Source organism: Chiloscyllium punctatum, chromosome 39, assembly GCF_047496795.1.
Source record: "Chiloscyllium punctatum isolate Juve2018m chromosome 39, sChiPun1.3, whole genome shotgun sequence".
In the NCBI taxonomy this organism is placed as follows: Eukaryota; Metazoa; Chordata; class Chondrichthyes; order Orectolobiformes; family Hemiscylliidae; genus Chiloscyllium; species Chiloscyllium punctatum.
The window spans coordinates 26,010,416-26,033,261 of NC_092777.1; the positions used below are offsets into that span (position 1 = coordinate 26,010,416).

Sequence of the window (22,846 nt, forward strand, 5' to 3'; positions counted from 1 at the left end):
CAGACAATCAATGCTTGTACCAACAGGGCAACTTCCCCTCAGTCTATTCAAAATGTCCATTCCCCATGACTGCCAGTCCAAATTTTCTACAATGATGCCAGTATTAATCACTGTATTCACTTCCTAGTCAAAGCAGGGGGGTACCAAATTAAACAAATACCATCAGTGATTCCACATTAACGCATTCAACACCAAATCAAAGACGCAAACTGGACAAACAGATGTACTTTATAAACTATATTAAAAGGGTATTTCTTTTAGGCTTCTGTTTGTCTCTTTAATTCCATATTGTAGTGTTTGATATCAAAAACCTTGGATAGAAAATGTGTGTAAACTCTGGCAGCAAAACCATTCATAACTTGTGCATTGCACTTTAACTTGGAAGGAAGTCAATCCTGGTGTCACATGATCCAAAATCACTTCAGTACAAATCATGTGATTCAACTGCAGGAGCCAACAAAGTAGCACCATCACCATGGCACTGGAGTTCTCTATCCATTCTTTTGGCAGGAGAGGCTTTTCTCTTCTATATGAGTTTTCTGGGAGATGCTGGTCAAGAAGTGGATTTTCTTACGTGTGCTTTGTAAATACAACTTGCAGCACATGTTAAGTTTCACATAGAGGTCAGTACAGACACCGAATTGAAAACAGCAGTAGTAGCTATTTATTTTTAATAAGGGGAATCAGCACTGATATTCTTATAGGTAAAGGTAGAATGACTGTACCCTACTGGGCCATAGGACTGCTCTCCTGTTAGAGAGACTAGTGCTGGTTGAACCTGAGGGTCATCATGCCTCCAGTGAGGGGCGAAGTTAAGGAGAGTCCTGTGTGGTAACCTACACTGTTGACCTCGTACTCCATTGCAAACAAACCATCCAACCAACTGAACGACATGCTTATACATCCAGCTCTACAGCCTAACAGTGTGTCTTGTGAATCACTGCCCGATATTGGACATTTTTGATGCATGGACAATTATCACGTCTTTCACCTACATGGCTTAATCATTGATCGAGGAATTCATTGTTAGTTACTGATTAATAGCTGGATGGAAACTCATCTTTATTACAGTTATTAGTAGTCAACTCTACTTCACACACAATGTCTCAAGTAATAGGTCTCCATTAACCTAATTGACTGATGCTTTAAGGCCATGGGATACTTGATTTTCCTAATTTTGTATCATCTGCAAACTCTGATTGGGTGTTGTCAAATGATTAACAAACATGTAGACAGTCAAAATCCATATGGGATTCCTCGTTCATTGTCACCCAATATGCCAGCTGGGATTACTCCATTTCTTCTGTTGCTAAAACAGTTTTTCATCAAATTTGTCACTCTAGTCTGACTTTAGAGAACTTTCATCTTGGTTGCAGTGGCACCCATTAAAACAGAGGAAACCCTGCAAAATGCTTTCTGACAGCTCTGATTTGCAGTCCCAAAAATATTCCCAACACAGCGATACATTTACAATGCCATTGCAAAAAAGTAATATGTTAACTGACGATCCAGAAGAATAAGAATGTGAAGTTCTCATATTGCATACTGTAATGCAGTTTCTGCAAGTTCGTATCAAGCTTCTGCTATGTGATTAGACAACACATAGGAGAGGATTTATTTGATGTAAAGTCGTAGCCTTTCCACTTGCCTCATATTGTTGTTCACCTTTTGGTGGGAGGGCTGATTCATGATTTTATAATCAGAGATTCACTGTTATTTATTCCTTTTATCGATCTTGTTGTGCTGACAATTCAGCAGATCATGTCACAATATCCCACTGTCTTAAAAAGCAATGTTTAACTGTTTGCAGGATGTGTTCACAGAGTACTTATAAAGTTCAAAAGATTCACCTGTAAAACTAAAACTAAATGCAAAAAAGTGCAGCATTGCATTTCTCTCATAAGCCTAGGAACAGATTTTATTGCCTTGATAACTGCTGGGGTATCAAGTGTGAATTGTGAAATGATAAGCACCAACTGTGAACAGTATTCTGATTAACATGACATTTTCACACCTAGCAGTTTCTGAGGAAACTTTATTCAATTCCAGTCATACACTAGAAAGTTATGTAAAGGTCAGATTTTTTAAAAATCCCACAGGTCCTTCTCCTGCTTTAATGTTTTCATCACTGAAGTTTTTTTCCCCAATGCTTAAGAAACAGTTTCAAATTTTGAAAAGGATTTCTTAGAAATGTATAATGAATGGGTATTTCGGAACCACACAGTCTATGTAACATTTTCCTTTCACAGAACATTTAAGTACACTTGTCTGATTGCATAATTTACATTTAATGCGATCACTATTATTTCCAGTGCAATATTTTACCTGCTTTATCTGCACACATTTGTTGCAATTAATTCCGATGTAAATGATAACAGTTGCTTCTTGAGACTGGTTCCTAAAGAATGTCGCATTCAGCAACAAGCCATTCAGTCTGACAAGGCCTCAGCCTATGTTAATACTTGAACAAACTTCTCACCTTCTTTCATTAAACCTACACACATATCTTTCTATTCCTTTCTCGCCTCGTGTTTCTCTAGCTTTCTCCGAAAAGCATCTGTGCTATTCACTCTGCCAGCTCCTTGTGTTCTTGACTTCTTCCTGAACTTTCTGTTGGATTTGTTAATGTTTATCTAATAATTTCAGTCTCTAGCTCTGGTCTGGCCTACAAACATAAGCATGATTTGGAGATGTCGGTGTTAGACTGCAGTGTGCAAAGTTAAAAATCACACAACACCAGGTTATAGTCCAACAAGTTTATTTGGAAGCTCTAGCTTTCGGAGCACCAGTCCTTCAACCACCTAATGAAGGAGCAGTGCTCCGAAAGCTAGTGCTTCCAAATAAACCTGTTGGACTGTAACCTGTTGTTGTGTAAAATATAAACACATTCCTTATATCCAACCCATCAAGGTCTTCATAACCTTAAAGATGTCATATCTAAACAGCATTGCACTGGGAACAGTTATCTGGATTTCAGTGCTCCAAATGGTAACAATATAATCTATACTGCCTCTGAATCAAAACTCTGTATCCAAAACCATTGGAACACCTGTTTAGAGCAACTCTAAGAATAATCAGACAGGGAGGAAACTCCCTCAGATTTTCAGTAATTTTACAAAGCACAAACTCCATCTTCTCTCCAATTGCTTAGACAAAACCGGACTTGGAACCCTTTTCTGATGTAGTTCTGAACGTTAATCCCCTTATCATATCATGTGCATATTTCCCATCCAGCATTGTTCAACTGTACCTCAGCATGAGCTCCTCCGACACTGGTATATATTTCCATGATTTTATCAACTCTTGACTTAATTACTCAAATAACTTCCTTGGTCTTCTCTCATCCTTCCACAAGCTCTGCTTGGCCAAGATACCATTGCCTGTGATCAGGTCCCTGACTAAATCCGAATCACCCACCACTCAGATCCTCAATGACTTACACTGCCCGTCCATCCCCAACATATGAAGTGGAAACATCTTGTCTTTTTTATGAATCCCAACTTGAACATGTTCTCATTGCACTCTCTGAAAATTGCCCTCCGAAACCACTGAGCTTTTGTTCAACTGCCTCTCTATTACAGAGGTGGTGATGCTAGATGTCTTAAAATGCAGAAAGGTGGATAAATCCCTAGGACCTGATCAGGTGTACTCTAGAGCTCTGTGGGAAGCTAGGGAACTGATTGCTGGGCCCCTTGTTGAGATATTTGGATCATCAATAGTCAGAACTGAGGTGTTGGAAGACTGGAGGTTGGCTAATGCGGTGCCACTATTTAAGAAGGGTGGTAATGAAAAGCCAGAGAACTATAGACCAATCAGCCTGACGTTGGTGGTGGCCAAGTTGTTGGAGGGAATCCTGAGGGACAGGATTTACATGCATTTGGAAAGGCAAAGACTGATTAGGGATAGTCAGCATAGCTGTGTTCTTGGGAAATCATGTAACTTGATTGGTAACTTGATTGAGTTTTTTTGAAAAAGTAGCAAAGAGGATTGATGAGGCTAGAGCGATGAATGTGATCTATATGGACTTGAGTAAGGTGTTCAACAAGGTTCCTCATGGTAGACTGGTTAGCAAGGTTAGATCACAATGGAATACAGGGGCAATTAGCCATTTGGATACAGAAGTGGCTCAAAGGTAGAAGACAGAAGGCGGTGGTGGAGGGTTGCTTTTTGACCAGAGATGTGCCACAAGCATCGGTGCTGGGTCCACTGCTTTTCTTATTTACATAAACGATTTGGATGTGATCATAGGAGGTATAGTTAGTAGGTTAGTAAGTTAGCAGTTAGCAGATGATACCAAAATTGGAAGTGTAGTAGACAGTGAAGAAGGTTATCTCAGAGTACAACAGGATCTTCATCAGATGGGCCAATGGGCCAATGAGTGGCAGATGGGATTTAATTTAGATAAATGTGAGGTGCTGCACTTTAGAAAGGCAACTCAGTGCAGGACTTACACACTTAATGGTAAGGTCCTGGGGTGTGTTACTGAACAAAGAGACCTTGGAGTGCAGGTTCATAGTTCCTTGAAAATGGAGTCACAGGAAGACAGGATAGTGAATAAGGCATTTAGTATATTTTCCTTCATTGGTCAGAGCATTGAGTACAGGAGTTAGAAGGTCATATTGTGACTGTAACGGACATTGATTAGGCAACTTTTGGAATATTGTGTGCAATTCTAGTCTACCTGCTTTCAGAAGGAGATTGTGAAACTTGTAAGGTTCAGAAAAGATTTACAAGGATGCTGCCAGAGTTGGAGGAATTGAGCTACAGGGAGACGCTGAATCAGTTGGGGTTGTTTTACTTGGAGCATCGAAGGCTGAAGGGTGACTTTTTAGAGGTTTACAAAATCACGAGGGGCAAGGAAAGCGTAAATAGACGAGGCATTTTCCCTGAGTTGGGGGAGTCCAGAACTAAAAGGCATAAGTTTAAGGTGAGAGGGGAAAGATCTAAAAGGGGCTTAAGAGGCAACTTTTTTCACGCAGAGGGTGATGTGTGTATTGAATGAACCGTCAGAGGAAGTGGTGGAGGCTGGTACAATTACAATATTTTGAAATGTATCTGGATGAGTATAACAAGGGTTTAGAGGGATATGGGCCAAGTGCTGGCAAGTTAGATTAATTTAGGATATCTGGTCGGCATGGTCAAGTTGGACCGAAGGGTCTGTTTCTGTGCTGTATATCTCTAGGATCTCACTTTATCCACCAGTGATGACAATCTTCTGAATGGCTTTTTAAAGATTTCGGCTAAAACTGTTTACCTCTTCACTTTTCTCTGCTCTTTCAAAAAACTTCCAAAAGTGGTACAAATCTCAGAAAACAGCCTGTGAGAAACTTCCTTAACTTCCCCTTTGGCGAAGCACTGCTGCATTAAGTGTTACTTAGGACTTAATAGGGCAACAACAGGTCCTTCCTCTGGGATACAGTAGCCATTTTCCTTCTCTAACTCTGGATGACTCACAAAATCCAACTAAAACTCTCTCTCAAATGATATCAAACGTTTACTTTCAAAGATCTAGCCTCCCCTGTTCAGCTCAAAGGTCTTCCTGCTTTTTCCTTGGCCCTCACGTATTTGTCAGAACTCAAGCTGAGAATGCCCCAACAAATGATCACCACTCAGCTGAACAACAGTACAGCACAGCTGCAGACCCTACCACCCACCAAGCTTATGCCAACCCATGACACCTTTGTAAACTAAAAGCCTTTGCCTTCATACGGTCCATATCCCTCTACACCCTACCTATTCATGCCTCTTAAATGTCACTCTTGTATCCATTTCTTGTACTTACTCTGGCAGCACATTCCACTCACTTATCACCCACTGTGTGGAAACCTTGCCTCTCACATCTCCTTTAAAATTTCCCTCTTTTACCTTATGTTCCCTAGTAATTGATATTTCTACCTTGGGAAAAAGACTCTGGCTATCCATTTGATCCACCCCTTTCAAAATTTTGTGCACTTTTATCAGTTTGCCCCTCAGTCTCTGACATTCAAACAAAAACAAACCAAGTTGTCCAATCTCTCTTCATAACTAATACCCTCCAAACCAGACAACATTCTGGTAAACTGCTTCTGTATCCTTTCCAAAGCCTTTCCATCCTTCTAGTAGTGTGGCAGTCAGAACTGTACACAATATTCCAAATGTGGCCGAACTAAAGTCCGACACAGCTGCAACATGACTTGCCAGTTTTTATACACTGTGCCCTGATCAATGAAGGCAAGCATGCCATACACATTCTTGACCACCTGATCACTGTGTTGCCACTTTCAGGGAACTGTACACCTAGATGCCCCTTTATGTTAATGCTTCTAAGCATTCTGCCATTTACGTATATTTCCCTCCTGCAAATTGCATCATCTTGCATATGAATGGATTAAAATCCATCTGCCAATTCCCTGCCCACATCTCCAGCCTATCGATATCCCACTGTATTTTCTGACAACCTTTCTCACTATCCACAACTTCCCCAGTTTTTGTGTCATCTGCAAACTTACTAATCAGACCACCTACATTCTCCACCAACTTATTTATATATATTGCAAACAACAGGAGTCACAGCACTGATCCCTGCCACTATTCACATACCTCCAATCAGGAAAACATCCTTCTAACACTCGTTTCTGTCTTCTACAACTAAGCCAGATCTGTATCTATCTTACCAGCTCACCAAGGATTCACAAAACGTTACATGCCATGAGGGACCTTGTCAAAGGCCTTGCTAAAATCCATGTTGACAACATCCACCACCCTGCCCTCACTCACCTTTGTCACTTTCTCAAAAATCTCAATCAAGTTTGTGAGACACCATCTCCCCCTTCCCCCTCCATGAAGCCATACTGCCTATCGCTAATAAGTCTATATTTTTTCCAAATATGAGTAAATCTTGTCCTAAGAATCTTCTCCAATAATCTCCCTCCTACTGCTATAAGGCTCACCAGCCTGTAATTTCAGAGAGTATCCCTGTTGCCCTTCTTAAACAAGGGAACAACATTGGCTATTATCCAATCCTCTGGGAACTGTCCTGTGACTAAAAAGATACAAAGATTTCACACAAGGCCCCAACAATTTTCTCACCTGCCTCCCTCAGCATGCTGGGATAGATCTCATCAGATCTTGATGACAGGTCTATCTTGATGCTAGGTCTATCTTGATGCTTTTTAAAACACCTAACTCTCCTCCTTTTTTATATTTATATGCCCTAGAATATCAACATACCCATCTTGAAACTCATCATCCATAACGTCCTTCTCTGTTGTGAATATTGATGCGAAGTATTCATCAAGGATCTTATCTTCTTCCTCTGGCTCCATACCGAAATTCCCTCCTTTGTCCTTAAGTGGACCTTCCCTTTCTCTAACTATCCTTTTGCTCCTTATATATATGGAATAACGCCTTGGGATTTTCCTTCATCTTGTTTGCCAAGGACATTTCTTGGTCCCTTTTAGCCCTGCTAACTCCTTCCAAAAGTTCTTTCCTGCTTTCTTTATATTCTTTGAGGGCCGTGTCTGTCTTCAGTTTCCTAAACCTGACACCCCTTTTTTTGTTTTCAACTAAACTCAATTTCTGTTGTCAACTAAAGTTCCCGACTCTAACCAACCTTATCCTTCATTTCAACAGGAACATGTTGGTCCTGAATGATAACCGAGGTAAAAACAATGACTGCAGATGCTGGAAACCAGATTCTGGATTAGTGGTGCTGGAAGAGCACAGCAGTTCAGGCAGCATCCAAGCTCCTTTGATGCTGCCTGAACTGCTGTGCTCTTCCAGCACCTCTAATCCAGAACCTGAATGATAACCATCTGGCCTTTAAATATTCCCACATGCCAGATGTGAATTTACCCTCAAACAGTTGTCCCCCATTTAGATTCATCAGTTCCTGCCTAACATTGTCATAGTTAGCCTTCCCCCAGTATTATGGTCACTGTTCCCAAAATGGTTGCCCTGGCCTGGCTAATACCAGGTCTAGAATGGCCCCTTCTCAAGTTGGACTGTTCACATGGACTCAAGAATCCCTCCTGGACACACCTAACAAACTCCCCCTAGTCCAAGCCCCTGGCTGATGTTCCGGCGACGTTACAATCTACAGCAGAGGAAAAAAAAATGGATTATATCACAAATTATCAAAATTAAACACTCGTGAACTACAGCTTACCTCCTTTTGGGTGTGGAGACTCATGTCCACCAATCATAACATGTACACCTCTATCTTCAAGTTTGGTCGCCCATTTTCTAATAATTTTCATAGAGTCATCCTGCAAAAAATAAATAAAGCATAACCAAAGAACACAAGTTTGATATTTTCTGGTCTGACAATATCTGTGAATTTTACATGAGAACATTTGTTTTGCGCGTATTTGTACCACATACCATTTAACCCATCTTAAAGCAGACTGGTTAAACATTTGGTTCAGGAATGCTGCTTAACGGGCAAATGTTACATTGGATGCATTTCCCTGGACTGGAAACATGTGGAATTTGGACTTTTTAATTTGAAGTGCACTCTTAGAAGTTGTACTTCCAAATCACCATTATAATTTCCATAAGCTTTGGAAACACCAACAAACTGCTTTGATCTCTGAAGGCGACCTGCCATAACTTGACATGATAGATATGAAGTTCCATGACCAAATGTGGGGCTCAAACATTGTGCCCGACTACTAGAAGCAGATAGCCTGAAACCTGAAATTATAGCAACTCAACCCTTATGAAATAGTGAACACCACAGTTCTGATTTAAGAAAACCACATATAAAAATGGTTATGGGTAATCCAAGGTGGAGAACAGGAAAAACATTGTGGCTGTAAGAGCTGTTTTTTTTTTTAGGTATTTTAGGTGTTGGAGGTATTTTCCTCAAATTCCACAAGCAGTAATTACTGTTTTATAAACTGTTGCCATTGTTTTGGAACTTTGGGGAAAAAAATATCAAAACAACAGCCGTTAGAGAGAAAGAGAGAGACCTACACTGCTGTCTGACATAGCAGTGCATCTGCACAGCTACTGCCTTTGCTGTTTGTGCTCAAGTATCAGAGTGTGTCTAAGAAAAATTAACAAACAGCAAAATTTACAGCCTTGGAGGAACTGATGTGGGAGATCTCACAGCACAGGAACAGATAAGTGCATGTTTTTTAAGCGTAACCTTGCTGTCATTTTTAATAATGAGTAGAGTGGGTTCTTTTTGGTTATATGTTATATCGAGATCTGTCTGTTGATTAAAATTAAAAAATATTTAAAAATCTGTACAGAGGTACCTTGATTCTCCGAAGGGCGGGAGTATTTCATTCGGTTAATTGAATTCTGGATAACCGAATGCCTGATAACAGAGTTTAGCAGAGCATCGGGAACCAAGACAGGCTCTAATGTAATAAGGCATACGTCAGTTTCCAAGCGATTGATTGTGATAGGGGACTCTCTAGTCAGAACCACAGACAGATGTTTCTGCAGCCGACACTGACAAAGCAGAATGTTATGTTGTCTCCCTGGTGCCAGGATTAAGGATATTGCAGAGATTGTGCATAATATTCTCAAAGGGGAGTGGGACCTGCAGGAGGTTGTTCTACACATGGGAACTAATGACATAGGAATGAAAAAGGATAAGATTCTGAAGGGAGAATATAGGAATTTAGGCAGGAATTTTAAAAAGGAGGTCCTCAAGGGTAGTAATATCTGGATTACTCACATTGCTATGAGCTAGTGAGGGTAGGAATAGGAGGATAGAGCAGATGAATACATGGGCAAGGAGCTGGTGCAGAGGGTTCATATTTTTGGACCATTGGAATCTCTGCTGGGGTAGAAATGATCCCTATGAGAAGGACAGATTGCACCTGAAATGGAAGGGGAGCAATACACTGGTGGGGAGATTTGTGAGAGCTGCTTGGGAGAATTTAAGTGAGGTTGGGAGTGGGTGGGTGGGTGACCCAGAGAGATGGTGAGTTGGGAAAAGGATCAAGTCAAACAGTCAGGGCAGGCAGAGACAAAGTAGTGAACGAAGTAAATTACACTGCATTTATTTCAATGCAAGAGGCCGAACAGGGAAGGCAAATGAACACAGAGCATGGTTAGGAACATGGGACTGAGATGTCATAGCAATTACTGAGATGTGACTTAGGGATGGAGGACTGGCAGCTTAACATTCCAAGATACAAATGCTATAAGAAGGATAGAAAGGGGGGGGGGGGGGGCAAGTGAAGAGAGGGAATGACATTTTTGATAAGGGATAACATTACAGCTATACTTAGGGAGAATATTCCTGGGAATATGTCAGGGAAAGTTATTTGGGCGGAACTGAGAAATAAGAAAATGATGATTATCGTATCAGGATTATACTGTTGATCCCTACCACCATCACCACAATGGTCAGTAGGAAATTGAAAAACAAATCTGTAAGGAGATATTGGTTATCTGTAAGAATATTAGGGTAGTAATGGTTGGGGATTTTAACTTTCCAAACATAGACTGATATTGCCAGTGTTAAGGGTTTAGGTGGAGAGGAATTTGTTAAGTATACAAGAAAATTTTCTGATTCAGTGTGTAGATGTATCTACTAGAGAAGATGCAAAACTTGACCTACTCTTGGGAAAAAAGGCAGGGCAGGTGATTGAGGTGTCAGTGGGGGAGCACTTTGGGGCCAGTGACCATAATTCTATTACTTTTAAAATTGTGATGGAAAAGGATAGACAGGATCTAAAAGTTAAAGTTCTAAATTGGAGGAAGACTAATTTTGATGGTATTAGGCAAAAACTTTCAAAAGCTGATTAAGGGCAGATGTTTGCAGGTAAAGGGATGGCTGGAAAATGGGAAGCCTTCACAAATGAGATAATGAGTCCAGAGACGGTATATTCCTGTTAGAGTGAAAGGAAAGGCTGATAGATGTAGGGAATGCTGGATGATGAAAGAAATTGAGGGTTTGGTCAAGAAAAATGGGGAATAATATGTCAGGTATAGACAGCAGAGGTTGAGTGAATCCTTAGAAGAATATAAAGGTACTAAGAATATACTTAAAAGGAAAATCAGGATGGCAAAAAGGAGACATGAGATAGCTTTGGCAAAAAGGGTTAAGGAGAATCCAAAGGGATTTTACAGATACATTAAGGACAAAAGGGTAACTAGGGAGAGAATAGGGCCCCTCAAAGATCAGCAAGGCAGTCTTTGTGTGGAACCACAGGAGATGGGGGAGATACTAAATGAGTATCTTGCATCATTGCAGAAGGAGATGGAAGATACAAAATGGGGAAACAGGTGGTAACATCTTGAAAAATATCTGTATTACAGAGGAGGACGTTCTGGATGTCCTAAAATGCACAAAAGAAGATAAATCCCTAGGACCTGATCATTGTACCCGAGAACTCTGTGGGAAGCTAGGGAAGTGATTGCTGGGCCCCTTGCTGAGATATTTGTCTCATTGATAGTCACAGGTGAGGTGCAGGAAGACTGGAGGTTGGCTAACATGGTGCCACTATTTAAGAAAGGTGGTAAGGAAAAGCCAGGGCACTATAGACTGGTGAGCCTGATATCAGTATGAGCAAGTTGTTGGAGGGAATCCTGAAGAACAGGATTTGCGTGTTTTCAGAAAGGCAAGGACTGATTAGGGATAGTCAACATGGCTTTGTGCATGGGAAATCATATCTCACTAACTTGACTGAGCTTTTTGAAGAAGTAACAAAGTGGATAGATGAGGGAAAGTGGTGAATGTGATTTATATGGACTTCAGTAAGGCATTCGACAAGGTTCCTCTTGGTAGGCTGGTTCGCAAGGTTAGAACTCATAGAATACAGGGACAACTAGCCAGTTGGATACAGAACTGGCTCAAAGGTAGAAGACAGAGGGTGGTGGTGGAGGGTTGTTTTTCAGACTGGAGGCCTGTAACCAGTGGAGTGCCACAAGGATCGGTGCTGGGTCCACTACTTTTCATCATTTATATAAATGATTTGGATGAGAGCATAACACGTATAATTAGTAAGTTTGCGGATGACACCAAAATTGGAGGTGTAGTGGAGAGCGAAGGTTACCTCAAAGTACAATGGAATTTTCATCAGATGGGCCAATGGGCCAAGGAGTGGCAGATGGAATTTAATTTCGATAAATGTGAGGTGCTTCACTTTAGAAAGGCAAATCAGAGCAGGACTTACATATTTCATGGTAAAGTCTTGGGGAGTGTTGCTGAACAAAGATACTTTGGACTGCAGGTTCATAGCTCCTTGAAAGTGGAGTCGCAGGCAGATAGGATAGTGAAAATGGCATTCAGTATGCTTTCCTTTATTGGTCATAGCATTGAGGATAGGAGTTGAGAGGTCATGTTGTGGCTGTACAGGTTATTGATTAGGCCATTTTTGGAATATTGTGTGGAATTCTAGTCTCCCTGCCAAAGGAAAAATGTTGTTAAACTTGAATGGGTTCAGAAAAGATTTACAAGGATGCTGCCAGGATTAGAGGTTTTGAGCTTTAGGGAGAGGCTGGGATTGTTTTCCCCGGAGCGTTGTATGCTGAGGGATGACCTTACAGAGGTGTATAAAATCACGAGGGGCATGGATAGGATGATTAAATAAGGTCTTTTCTCTGGGATGGGGGGGGTGTGGGGGGAGTGCAGACTTAGAGGGTAAGGATTTAAAAGGGATCTAAGGAGCGACTTTTTCATGCAAAGCATGGTGCATGTATGGAATGAGCTGACAGAAGAAGTGGTGGAGGCTGGTACGATTACAACATTTAAAAGAGATTTGGATGGGTACATGAATAGGAAGGGTTTAGAGGAAAATGGGTAAAGTACTGAAAAAATGGGACTAGATTAATCTCGTCAGCATGGATGAGTTGGACCTGTACATCTCTATCACTCTACCTTAAATGTGATATGGTAAAATAAAATTGATAAATCTCAGTCTAACAATTTTTACAGATCAAGAAATTAGTTCTCCATTCTGGTCCTGCTTTTGAGTTAATTGGGCCATCTCTTAAGTATTTGCACAGGTTCAGCACTGCATATCAGTGTTAAACAATCTGATAGAAGGGATAATTCAACGCAAAAGCCTTGATACATGGTCATTTGCCCTCCCAGATAACTGGACCACTCTGACAAGCTCAGCAAGAAAAGTTCAGAAAGCTAGGGATGTCAACATCAAACTTCCAGTTAACTCTCAAACTGCTCCTCTTTTCCAGTCAACTTGATCCTCCCGTGACCTAGCTTGAGCTTTTCAGTTTTAATCTTCTCATCCCCATTAGCCTTCACATTTTCAAGCAAGGAAAGTTGTCTGTGTTTCAAGTGATGTGTGTTAAAATGGCCTCCACAGTTTGTACACTAAAGTAGAAGTCACATGACTATGGCATGTAAGATGGGGCAGTGAAGTCAAAATAGCAATTCTCTAAACATCCTGCTTTTCATAAAAGATACAAAATTATGTGTATGCTTTATTATTTTCAGTTTGAAGTTAAGCAAGATAGATGACAAGTAAAATTATTTATTAAAAAAAGTAGTTTCTAAGCAGTTCCTCTTTTGTCAGTCTTTGAAAATAAATTACAGACATTGTCTTCAAATCATGTAGATCTCCTAATAGCTTTTCTTCTAGTATATGCTTGTTCTAAGAGATCTTCCTTCTCTGGAGAGTGTCATTCCCCTGGAGGGTGCTGTTGCTGTGATAACTGTTGTTCTATTTCTGTTACTGGATAACTGTGGTCCTCTGGAACCGATGGTCACTTCATCCTCTGTGTTGATAGTGAGATCACATCTTTCTGATCTGCTGCTTCTTCAATTCCTAGTTGACAACACTTCCTTTCTGACTCTCCTGACTGAGGTTTTCAAAGTCATCCAACTATCTGGGAGGGTAAAAGAAAATGTCTGAAGTCACTACTGATTTGCTAGTTGTCTGAAGTGATTGCAACAATATATCTGGCCATTTGTATTCATTGCATGTGATTGAGGTGAGAATAGCTCTACACAGTTCCCAAGTTTCTACATGGGTGTATTCTTGTCGAGAGAGCTAAGCATTTGCAATCTGACTGGCTCTCCAAAGCCCAGCTCTTGCAATGACTTGGTGGTTTTATCAAAGTGAAAATTGGCTTGCTGTCATTTCATGTTGAAGTTGTTACTCACACCTTCTGGCTTCAGTAGTTTTGTTTTGTGACTGCTACAACAGTCTTTCAGTGATCTATTTTCCAAGTTGGTGTATTTCATCTATGTTACTGAATCTATGCTTGATTTGTTTCTGACCTCGTTGGCGATTTTCACAGCATTCCCATGTGAGTGGGGTTAAATGTGGAGGTGACGAATGGTGATGAAAATCCTTTATGAAATGCCTGAATTCTTCACTTGAAAATCGAGGATCATTATCATGCATCACAATGTCTGGAAGCCGTAAAGACCAGATTGTGCCACTGTCTCATCAGCAGTGGCTGACATCAGTTGGTCTACCACCCAGTATTCAGAATGATAGTTGATGGTGACATGATAGTCAGTTCCTCAGTGTATGAGAGTTCAATTGATCTGAGATGTCTCATGAGCGGCTCTTAAGCTTGCTTAGTTTGGTATTCATTACAATTACTAGACTGATTAAAGTGATCCTTAATCCATTCGCAGTTCTACCCAGTACAGCACTTTTCTTGCCTTCCACAGACAGAACCCGTGCTCTTGATGACGTGCATGGATGTGCTTCAGCATCTCTTTGTTCATCTCTTCAGGGTAACTACTCTCTTTCCTTTGTACAAGATGCCATTCAGGGCAATCCTTTTATGTCCAATGTCTTTTAAAACAACAGGCATCTCTTTGCTGTTTCAGGTCATCTTCTCAATACTGATCCCTCAGAGTTGCATTCTGTTAAGTGTTTTTTTAATTTGAGTAAGACTTGTCTTTCAGATTCAATCTCTCTGCTGGGTCACTGAATTCCAGAACATGTTGAGCTGTTGCTTTTCATTGAATCTGGATGATTTTATACTTTGTCATAGAATTCTCACCTTTAATCACTGGAGTGCTCCTCCTGATAGTATATCAGTAATGCATTTCTGTTTCCCTAACTTGTATGTCACATCCAGACATTGTTCCTGCAAATGAAGGAGCATTTTTAACAGGTGCTGTACAGCAGATGGAAGCAGATGGATGAAGATTTTAGTGGTCTAACTCTGCTGTCATTTTGGCTGTCCCAAACAGACATTGACTAAAACGCCCACAAGGAAAGAAACTAGCCAAGCACTCTTTTCCTGTCTCGGCATAGCATCATTTAAATTGTATTAATGCCCTGGATGCAAATGCACCTGGTTTTCCCCAATACATAATGGTAACTCTGTCTTGTCTCACTGGAATCACACCGCAGGGTGACTTTAATATTGAAATAATAGCATCACAGCATTGCCTTGTTATCACTAGTTGTCTGACATTAGTGAAAGCTGTTGCTTCTTCTGTGCATATCTTTAGCAGTAACCTTGCCAAGATGTTGACATGCTGGCAATAAATTAAGCAAGAAATTTGCAAAATAGTTGATAGTCCAATGAATCCTCACAGCATTTTTATATCTGCTGGATTGGTGTAAATTCTTTTTTACTCACATGCAATGTAGGCATCTCTGGCTAGGCCAGCATTTATTGCCCATCCCTAATTACCCACAGGGCAGTTAAGAATCAACCACATGTAGGACAGACCAGGTAAAGATGACAGATTTCCTTCCCTAAAAGACATTAGTGAACAAGATTGTTTTTTCTGACAGGAGAAAGTGAGGACTGCAGATGCTGGAGATCAGAGCTGAAAATGTGTTGCTGGAAAAGCTCAGCAGGTCAGGCAGCATCCAAGGAGCAGGAGAATCGACGTTTCAGGCATAATTTTCACATTTTCAGCTCTGTTTTTTCTGACAATCAACAATCATTTCATGATCATCGTTAGACCCTTAATTCCAGATTCTTTATTGAATTCAAATTCCACCATTTGTCATGGTGGGATTTGAACCAGGTCCCCTGAACATCAGCTGAGTTTCTGGATTAATAGTCTAGAAATAATACCATTAGGTCACTGGCTTCCCTTTGCCTTCCCTATAGCTCTCATCTTATTAGGATCCAGGCAAAGGCATTTTGCTGTCTGCACATGGCTTAAATACTTGACTTCAGACACCCTCAACTGTATCTTTGTCTTGTTCAGCTTCAGATTCATCTGGCAAGCTCTGTCTATCCATCACTCCAGATTCCGATCATGTTCTGCTATGGCTTCTTCCATTGTGTCTTTATATCCATAGGCGAGCAGATAATCTACAGTAGCTTCCATTTCAGGAAGACGAGTGACCATCTTGTGCTGTCAACATTGATACTCTTCAGGAACAGTTAAAATGCCAAATAGCATCTATCTCACGCATGGTGTCTGGAGCGTAGTTAGAAAGCTCTCATCCAGCTTCATTTGTTGGTAACCATCCTCTGTATTGATGGTAATGAGAACCTTTGCTTTGGAAAGTTGTCGCAAACTTTCTTGTTAGGTTGACATAAGATAATGAGATCTCTTCAAAAGCTTCACTGAGATCCTTTGATCTATGCATACGTTCAGCTGCCCAAGTATTTTTACAGTTATCGTGCTTCTAATCCAGCCTGTAGGGGTTGTCACTTTCTGATTACTCCCTTCTTTTCCAGCATCATCTTGTCTTTTAATTTTCATTTTCCTTAATTTGGTGCTTTCATTCAGCTTGAAAAGTGCTTAGCAAATTGCAAAATCTAATCTGTTGCCTATTAGTCTACACGGTCAATAGATGACGTGAGAGTTAGTTATGTGAGAGGGCAGACGGACGGTCATGCCAGGATCCCTTTGCTTAAGACAATTCTATCCCTGATGAGATCATCTATCAGTTGTTGGTAGTTTGCAACTGAAGGATTGGGAAACCACAGCCTCATAAACTCGACTTGGTTGCCCTCAGGAATCACAGGGGAGTTTTGTAAATTCATTAACTTCAGCATATTTTGCTTCTGCTGTTGCTGGGAGATTGTGTAACTGGGATGGTCTGAGGTATATGCTGTTCTGTCTAAATAAGCATTCAAATTGGTGCAAATGTATCAAACAGCTTGAACTTCCAATTGCTCCAGATTATTAATGTTAAGGAGTAACAAAAACAATTCAAAAGATACCAATAAGCTTTATCCCTACAATCTTAAGTACAGGTGTATTGCAACTAAATGGGATGAGAATGAGATTGAACGGGCTCTTAGTTTGATTATGAAATCTTTTTATATGAATTAACTGTTTTCAACTGCTTTCTGTTGACTGGTAGTGTTGTGGTTGTACAGAAATCTACACACTAAAAAACCTTCAATTGTGCTTTGTATACCACAAGTGTGGGACGCTAACCACTGGGGGTACTTTCATCTCTAATAGTTTATTGCTTGCAGAGTTTATTCTTTAGGATTACATTCCTGCTCTTCCCTCTTCCCCGCCCCCACCAAGCCAAAAACCCTCCACTCCCCAAAACACACTCCACCCCTGTACCCCCTCCCCCCTCCCCCCTCCCCCGAGCCCTTTAACTAATTCTGTCAAATTCTAAAAGCACAGCCTCAACATATGTCACAATGACATACTGACATACAGATATCACAATAAATGTACACACTTAAAGAAGGAACTAAAAGCAGGAACATGTCCCTCTTGCTGGTATCTTATAGATTAACCCCATGTTGCACTGCTCTTACCGAATTATGGTCTTCTACTGTTTTGCTTTGTTACTGGAAATTTAAGCTTGGTATGTGATACTGAATTCAAATATTGTAATTGAATCTGATCAACAGAAATTTCAAATTGAAAAGGGAATTTTTTTCAATTAAACCACAGGACTTGTTAAGCTATCTTCCATATGTATAATAGAGTCATAGAGATGTACAACACAGAAACAGTCCCTCTGTCCACCATAATTCTACGTGACCAGATATCCTAAATTAATCTATCCTATTTGACAGCATTTGGCCCATATCCCTCCAAACCCTTCCTATTCATATACCCATCCAGATGCCTTTTAAATGTTGTAATTGTCCCAGTCTCCACCACTTTCTCTGGCAGCTTATTCCACACATGCACCACCCTTTGCATGAAAAAGTTGCCCCTTAAGTCCCTTTTAAATCTTTCCCCTCAACTTAAATGTATGCCCTCTAGTTCTGGACTCCTCCAGCCCAGGGTAAAGACTTTGTCTATTTACCTTATCCATGCCTTTCATGACCTTAGAAACCTCAACAAGGTTACTCTGCAGCTGCTAATGCCCCAGGAAAACTAGCCCCAGTCTATTCAGCCTCTCCCTATCGTTCAAACCCTCCAACCCTGGTGGACAGAAGTAAAATCATGTTTAAAAATAATGTTTCAATTCCAACTGTTTTCAATCATGCCAGTAGCATTTGAGTTATTTGGTTCCTTTCATTATGTTTTAAAGTTACTCAAGATTGGCAACACTTGCTGAGGTACAGATTCACAGGCTTTGAATAACCTAGCGCAATTTTCTGTTCCTTAAGTTGCAAACAGCGAGACAAATGTGGACAGATTCACAAATCTTGGAAATCACAGTAGTTACATCTTATCCTATTTAGTTTTTCATCCTCCTGTTAGTTACCAGTGGAAGACACTAAGCAGCCCCTATTATCAAAGTCACAAACTCAATAGAAAGCAGTGCTGGAGCCTAGAATCTCATGGTCGTTATAACTTAACTGCACATCAAATATGCCACAAAGCAAAGGGTATAGTTTGCTTTTGCTTGTTTGGTAGACTATGTACTTGAAAACAAGAGCTCTTACTAAGTTAGGAATGCAGAATATCGAGAAAAATTTTAAACAAAATTAAATACAATACACAACCTTGCTGGCGTCATTGAAAACGGATAATTGCATGGATCTCTGGAAGTCCTGCTCAAGAACCGACTGCAGGCATTCATCCAACCACCTCGCTGCATCATGAACTGGCAAAATAACAGACTGGAAATGAAAGGAAACAAAGTAATCAATATATGAAGCAGTATATGCCAAATAGCACCTCCAATTAGCAGGATGTGATTGGTGTATATAAGCAAAGACAGCACGTCCAGAATTAACATATGGGTTAGTGATAGCATTGAATGGAATAAAATCAAACCAAATCATTGCTTACGACAAAAGTAGTCCAAAATACACTACTGTTCTACCATTTCTGTCTTTGTTGTGTTTGTAAATAACTTGCATTAGAAACCGAAGGATAAAGATGTGGAGACAGGACACAACATGGAGATTTCAGCCCTTCTTCTCCTGAAATAGGAACTAATCACAGAACAAAAAAAACCACATTGGATTGATTTGAGACATTTCCTCAAGTTCAGTTACAAACTGCCAGTAATAGAAACCTAGAATGACGTTCAATTGGCATCTCCTTGTCGGTGATGGAGCAGAAAATGAGCTAATTCTACATATGTGTGGGTAGAACTGAATAATTGGAGTATAAATGTTGAAAAATAAGATTAAATTAGGAATCAGAGATGGAATTTTTATTAAAAAAACTTTAATTTCTCTTCAGACTTGAAAAAACATATTAAATCCTTTGAAAGACAATGTTCAGTCGCTGCTATATATAAACATTGATTTGCAGCTTGCTATGTACTCACACATGCAAGACATAGGAAGCACCTGAGTTCAATCTCAGGTCACTCGAGCTAATTATTGTGAGCATAAGCAACAGTTGTTATACTGCATTGAGCTTTAATGTCCGTAAGGAAATTCAATAATATCCATCCCGAGAAGTATATCTTCAATTTTCTTTGTAACACTACAAGGCCAGGCATATTAGAATGGCTGATCAAACTTGGATGTTTATATTAAATGTTTTTTTAAGTTGTCATTTGAAAGAAGAAGATTCAGTTCCCTTTCAGAAAGCAAATGGGCGAATATTGAGTGAGAACAAGGTTGGACTCAGCTCTTCACACACTTCAATCTCACATAATGAATAATGAATTACCAATGTACTGGACAGTTCTGTACTTCTGGAATCATTTGGTTTCAAGGTATTGCCCACAAGAGACAATTATGACACAACATAATTAAATAGGTTGTGCACACAAATACAGTCCATTCAGCCCAAACAGTCAATACTCATGTTTCTGTTCTCCTCAAAACTCTTCCTATGTTTTCTCATCTTAACCAACTATCATGACTCTATTCTCAACTTCCACAAATGCTTATAATCAGAAGTAAATTAATATCACCTATCTAATACATTATTGGAGGATGGACAATATAACTTCTGGGTAGATGCTTCCAAGTCATGTTAAGTTGTATTTCAATGGCTTTAAGTCTCTGTGCTGCTGGTACAACCTTAAGTACTCAGATGTCCATTCAATTTCACACTTGTAAGTATCCACATAATGTCCCTCCAACTGTTAACAAATAGGTGAATTTTCAGTTAACTGTGAGTCCAAGTTTCAAGTTGCACAATTTTCAATTATTTCAGCAAAAATAACTGTTAAAATATGTTTTCAAGTCCATGACACAGGAACTGGCACATTTCTTAGCAAAGTTATTTTTGCACAATTTCACACATTTTGCCACAGTCATTTCTGAAGGTTAGATATTACAGCTGTTATCAGTCTCAGTTTTACGCAGAGTCATGGAGTGGTGAATCACTCAATTGCTATCTTGCACGCCAGTGTTGAGCCAGACCTCGACTAGAGAACTCACCACACACATCTCTTTCTGTTGTCAAGCTTCTCCACAATATTCACTTTTAAACCTTTGAATGAATCTTTAACCTCCTGGCCAAAAGGATCAGTTTAAACTCTGAAAGGATAACCCAGGAATTGAACAAATTTTATATACATCCATTCACAGCTTAACAAAGCTGCAGTGCCAAGTGGTGAGCTTAAACAACCATGGGTTTGCTCCCACTACACCAGTGACATCAATTCCAAATTTCCAGGAACTGGCAAATCAAGTTTATGCAGTGGAAAATCTAAGTTATAAAGAAGTTGACAAGCAAATTGATTTCAGATTCCTATAGACAGTGCAACTGGGAAGCTGTCAAGAGGTTTTCATTTATCTAATAGCTCAACTGCCAATGCAGCAAACAATAGTCTCTTCTGATCTACAAAAGCCTTAAAGTCAACCTGATTTTCATCTTTTGATGAGATTCTTTTTACACATTTGCAGTGGTGGAAAGAAAAAAAATAAACATTCTATTTAAACACAACACAATCTTGGAATTGCATCCATCAATGTTCTGGGGACATGGGTTCAAATCCCACCATGGCAGGTGGTGAATTTTGAATCCAATAAAAATATCAAATTAATAATTAGCCTAATGGCGACCACAATTGTCTGGTTCACGAATGTCATTTCGGGAAGAAGTTCTGTTGTCCTTAACTGCAATGGCCTACATGTGATTCCAGACCCACTGAAATATGGTTAACTCTTCACTACCCTCTGAAAAAGCCCTTGCATGCCACTTGGATCAAGGGACAACAGGTAATGAATAATATCGGGATTGTATTATAGCTCCCCTAATAGTCAGAGGGAAATTGAGAAACAAATTTGTAAGGAGATCTCAGTTATCTGTAAGAATAATAGGTCATGGGCCCCTTGCTAAGATATTTGTCTCATTGATAGTCACAGGTGAGGTGCAGGAAGACAGGAGGTTGGCTAACGTGGTGCCACTGTTTAAGAAAGGTGGTAAAGACAAGCCAGGGAACTATAGACCAATGAGCCCGACATCAGTGGTGGGCAAGTTGTTGGTGGGAATCCTGAGGGACAGGATGTACATGTATTTGGAAAGGCAAGGACTGGTTAGGGATAGCCAACATGGCTTTGTGCGTGGGAAATCATGTCTCACAAACTTGAGATTTTTGAAGAAATAACAAAGAGGATTGATGAGGGCAGAGTGGTAGATGTGATCTATACGGACTTCAGTAAGGTATTTGACAAGGTTCTTCATGCAAGACTGGTGAGCAAGGTTAGAACTCATGGAATACAGGGAGAACGAGTCATCTGGATACAGAACTGGCTCAAAGGTAGAAGACAGAGGGGGGTGGTGGAGGTTGTTTATCAGACTGGAGGCTTGTGACTAGTAGTGTGCCATAAGGATTGGTGCTGGGTCCACTACTTGTCATCATTTATACAAATGATTTGGATGTGAGTATTAGAGGTATAGCCAGTAAATTTGCAGATGACACCAAAATTGGAGGTGTAATGGACAGTGAAGAAGGTTACCTCAGATTACAATGGAATTTTGATCAGATGGGCCAATGGGCTGAGAAGTGGCAGACGGAGTTTAATTTAGATAAATGTCAGATACTGAATTTTGGGAAAACAATTCAGAGCAGGACTTATATACTTAATGGTAAGGTCCTAGGGAGTATTGCTGAACAAAGAGATCTTGGAATGCAAGTTCATAGCTCCTTGAAAGTAGAGTCTCAGGTTGATAGGAGAGTGAAGAAGGCATTTGGTATGCTTTCCTGTATTGGATAGAGTATTGAGTACAGGAGTTGGTTGCGGCTGTACAGGACATTGGTTAGGCCACTTTTGGAATAATGCATGCAATTCTAGTCTCCTTCCTATTGGAAGGATGATGTGAAACTTGAAAGGGTTCAGAAAAGATTTGCAAGGATGTTGCCAAGGTTGGAGGATTTAAGCTATAGGGAGAGGGAGAATAGGACAGGGCTGTTTTCTCTGGAGCATCGGAGGCTGAAGGGTGACCTTATAGAAGTTTATAAAATTATGAGAGGAATGGATAGGTTAAATAGACAAAGTCTTTTCCCTGGGGCAGGGGAGTCCAGAACTAGAGGGTATAGGTTTAGGGTGAGAAGGGAAAGATATAAAAGAGACCTAAGGGGCAACTTTTTCACACAGAGGGTGGTGCGTGTATGGAATGAGCTGCCAGAGGAAGTGGTGGAGGCTGGTGCAATTGCTACATTTA

General features: G+C 40.2%; 1 protein-coding gene across 2 annotated transcripts in view; it reads right to left on the reverse strand.

Moving 5' to 3' along the window:
- b3gntl1 (UDP-GlcNAc:betaGal beta-1,3-N-acetylglucosaminyltransferase-like 1) overlaps window positions 1-22,846 on the reverse strand; it is a 369,979-nt gene that overhangs the window by 345,381 nt on the left and 1,752 nt on the right. For both annotated transcript variants that reach the window (XM_072558329.1, XM_072558328.1), the window contains exons 2-3: window positions 18,772-18,888; window positions 8,147-8,246 (exon numbers count right to left, since the gene is read on the reverse strand). In XM_072558329.1, coding sequence (XP_072414430.1) covers window positions 8,147-8,246; window positions 18,772-18,888 — 217 coding nt within the window. The remainder of the gene's footprint in view (window positions 1-8,146; window positions 8,247-18,771; window positions 18,889-22,846) is intronic.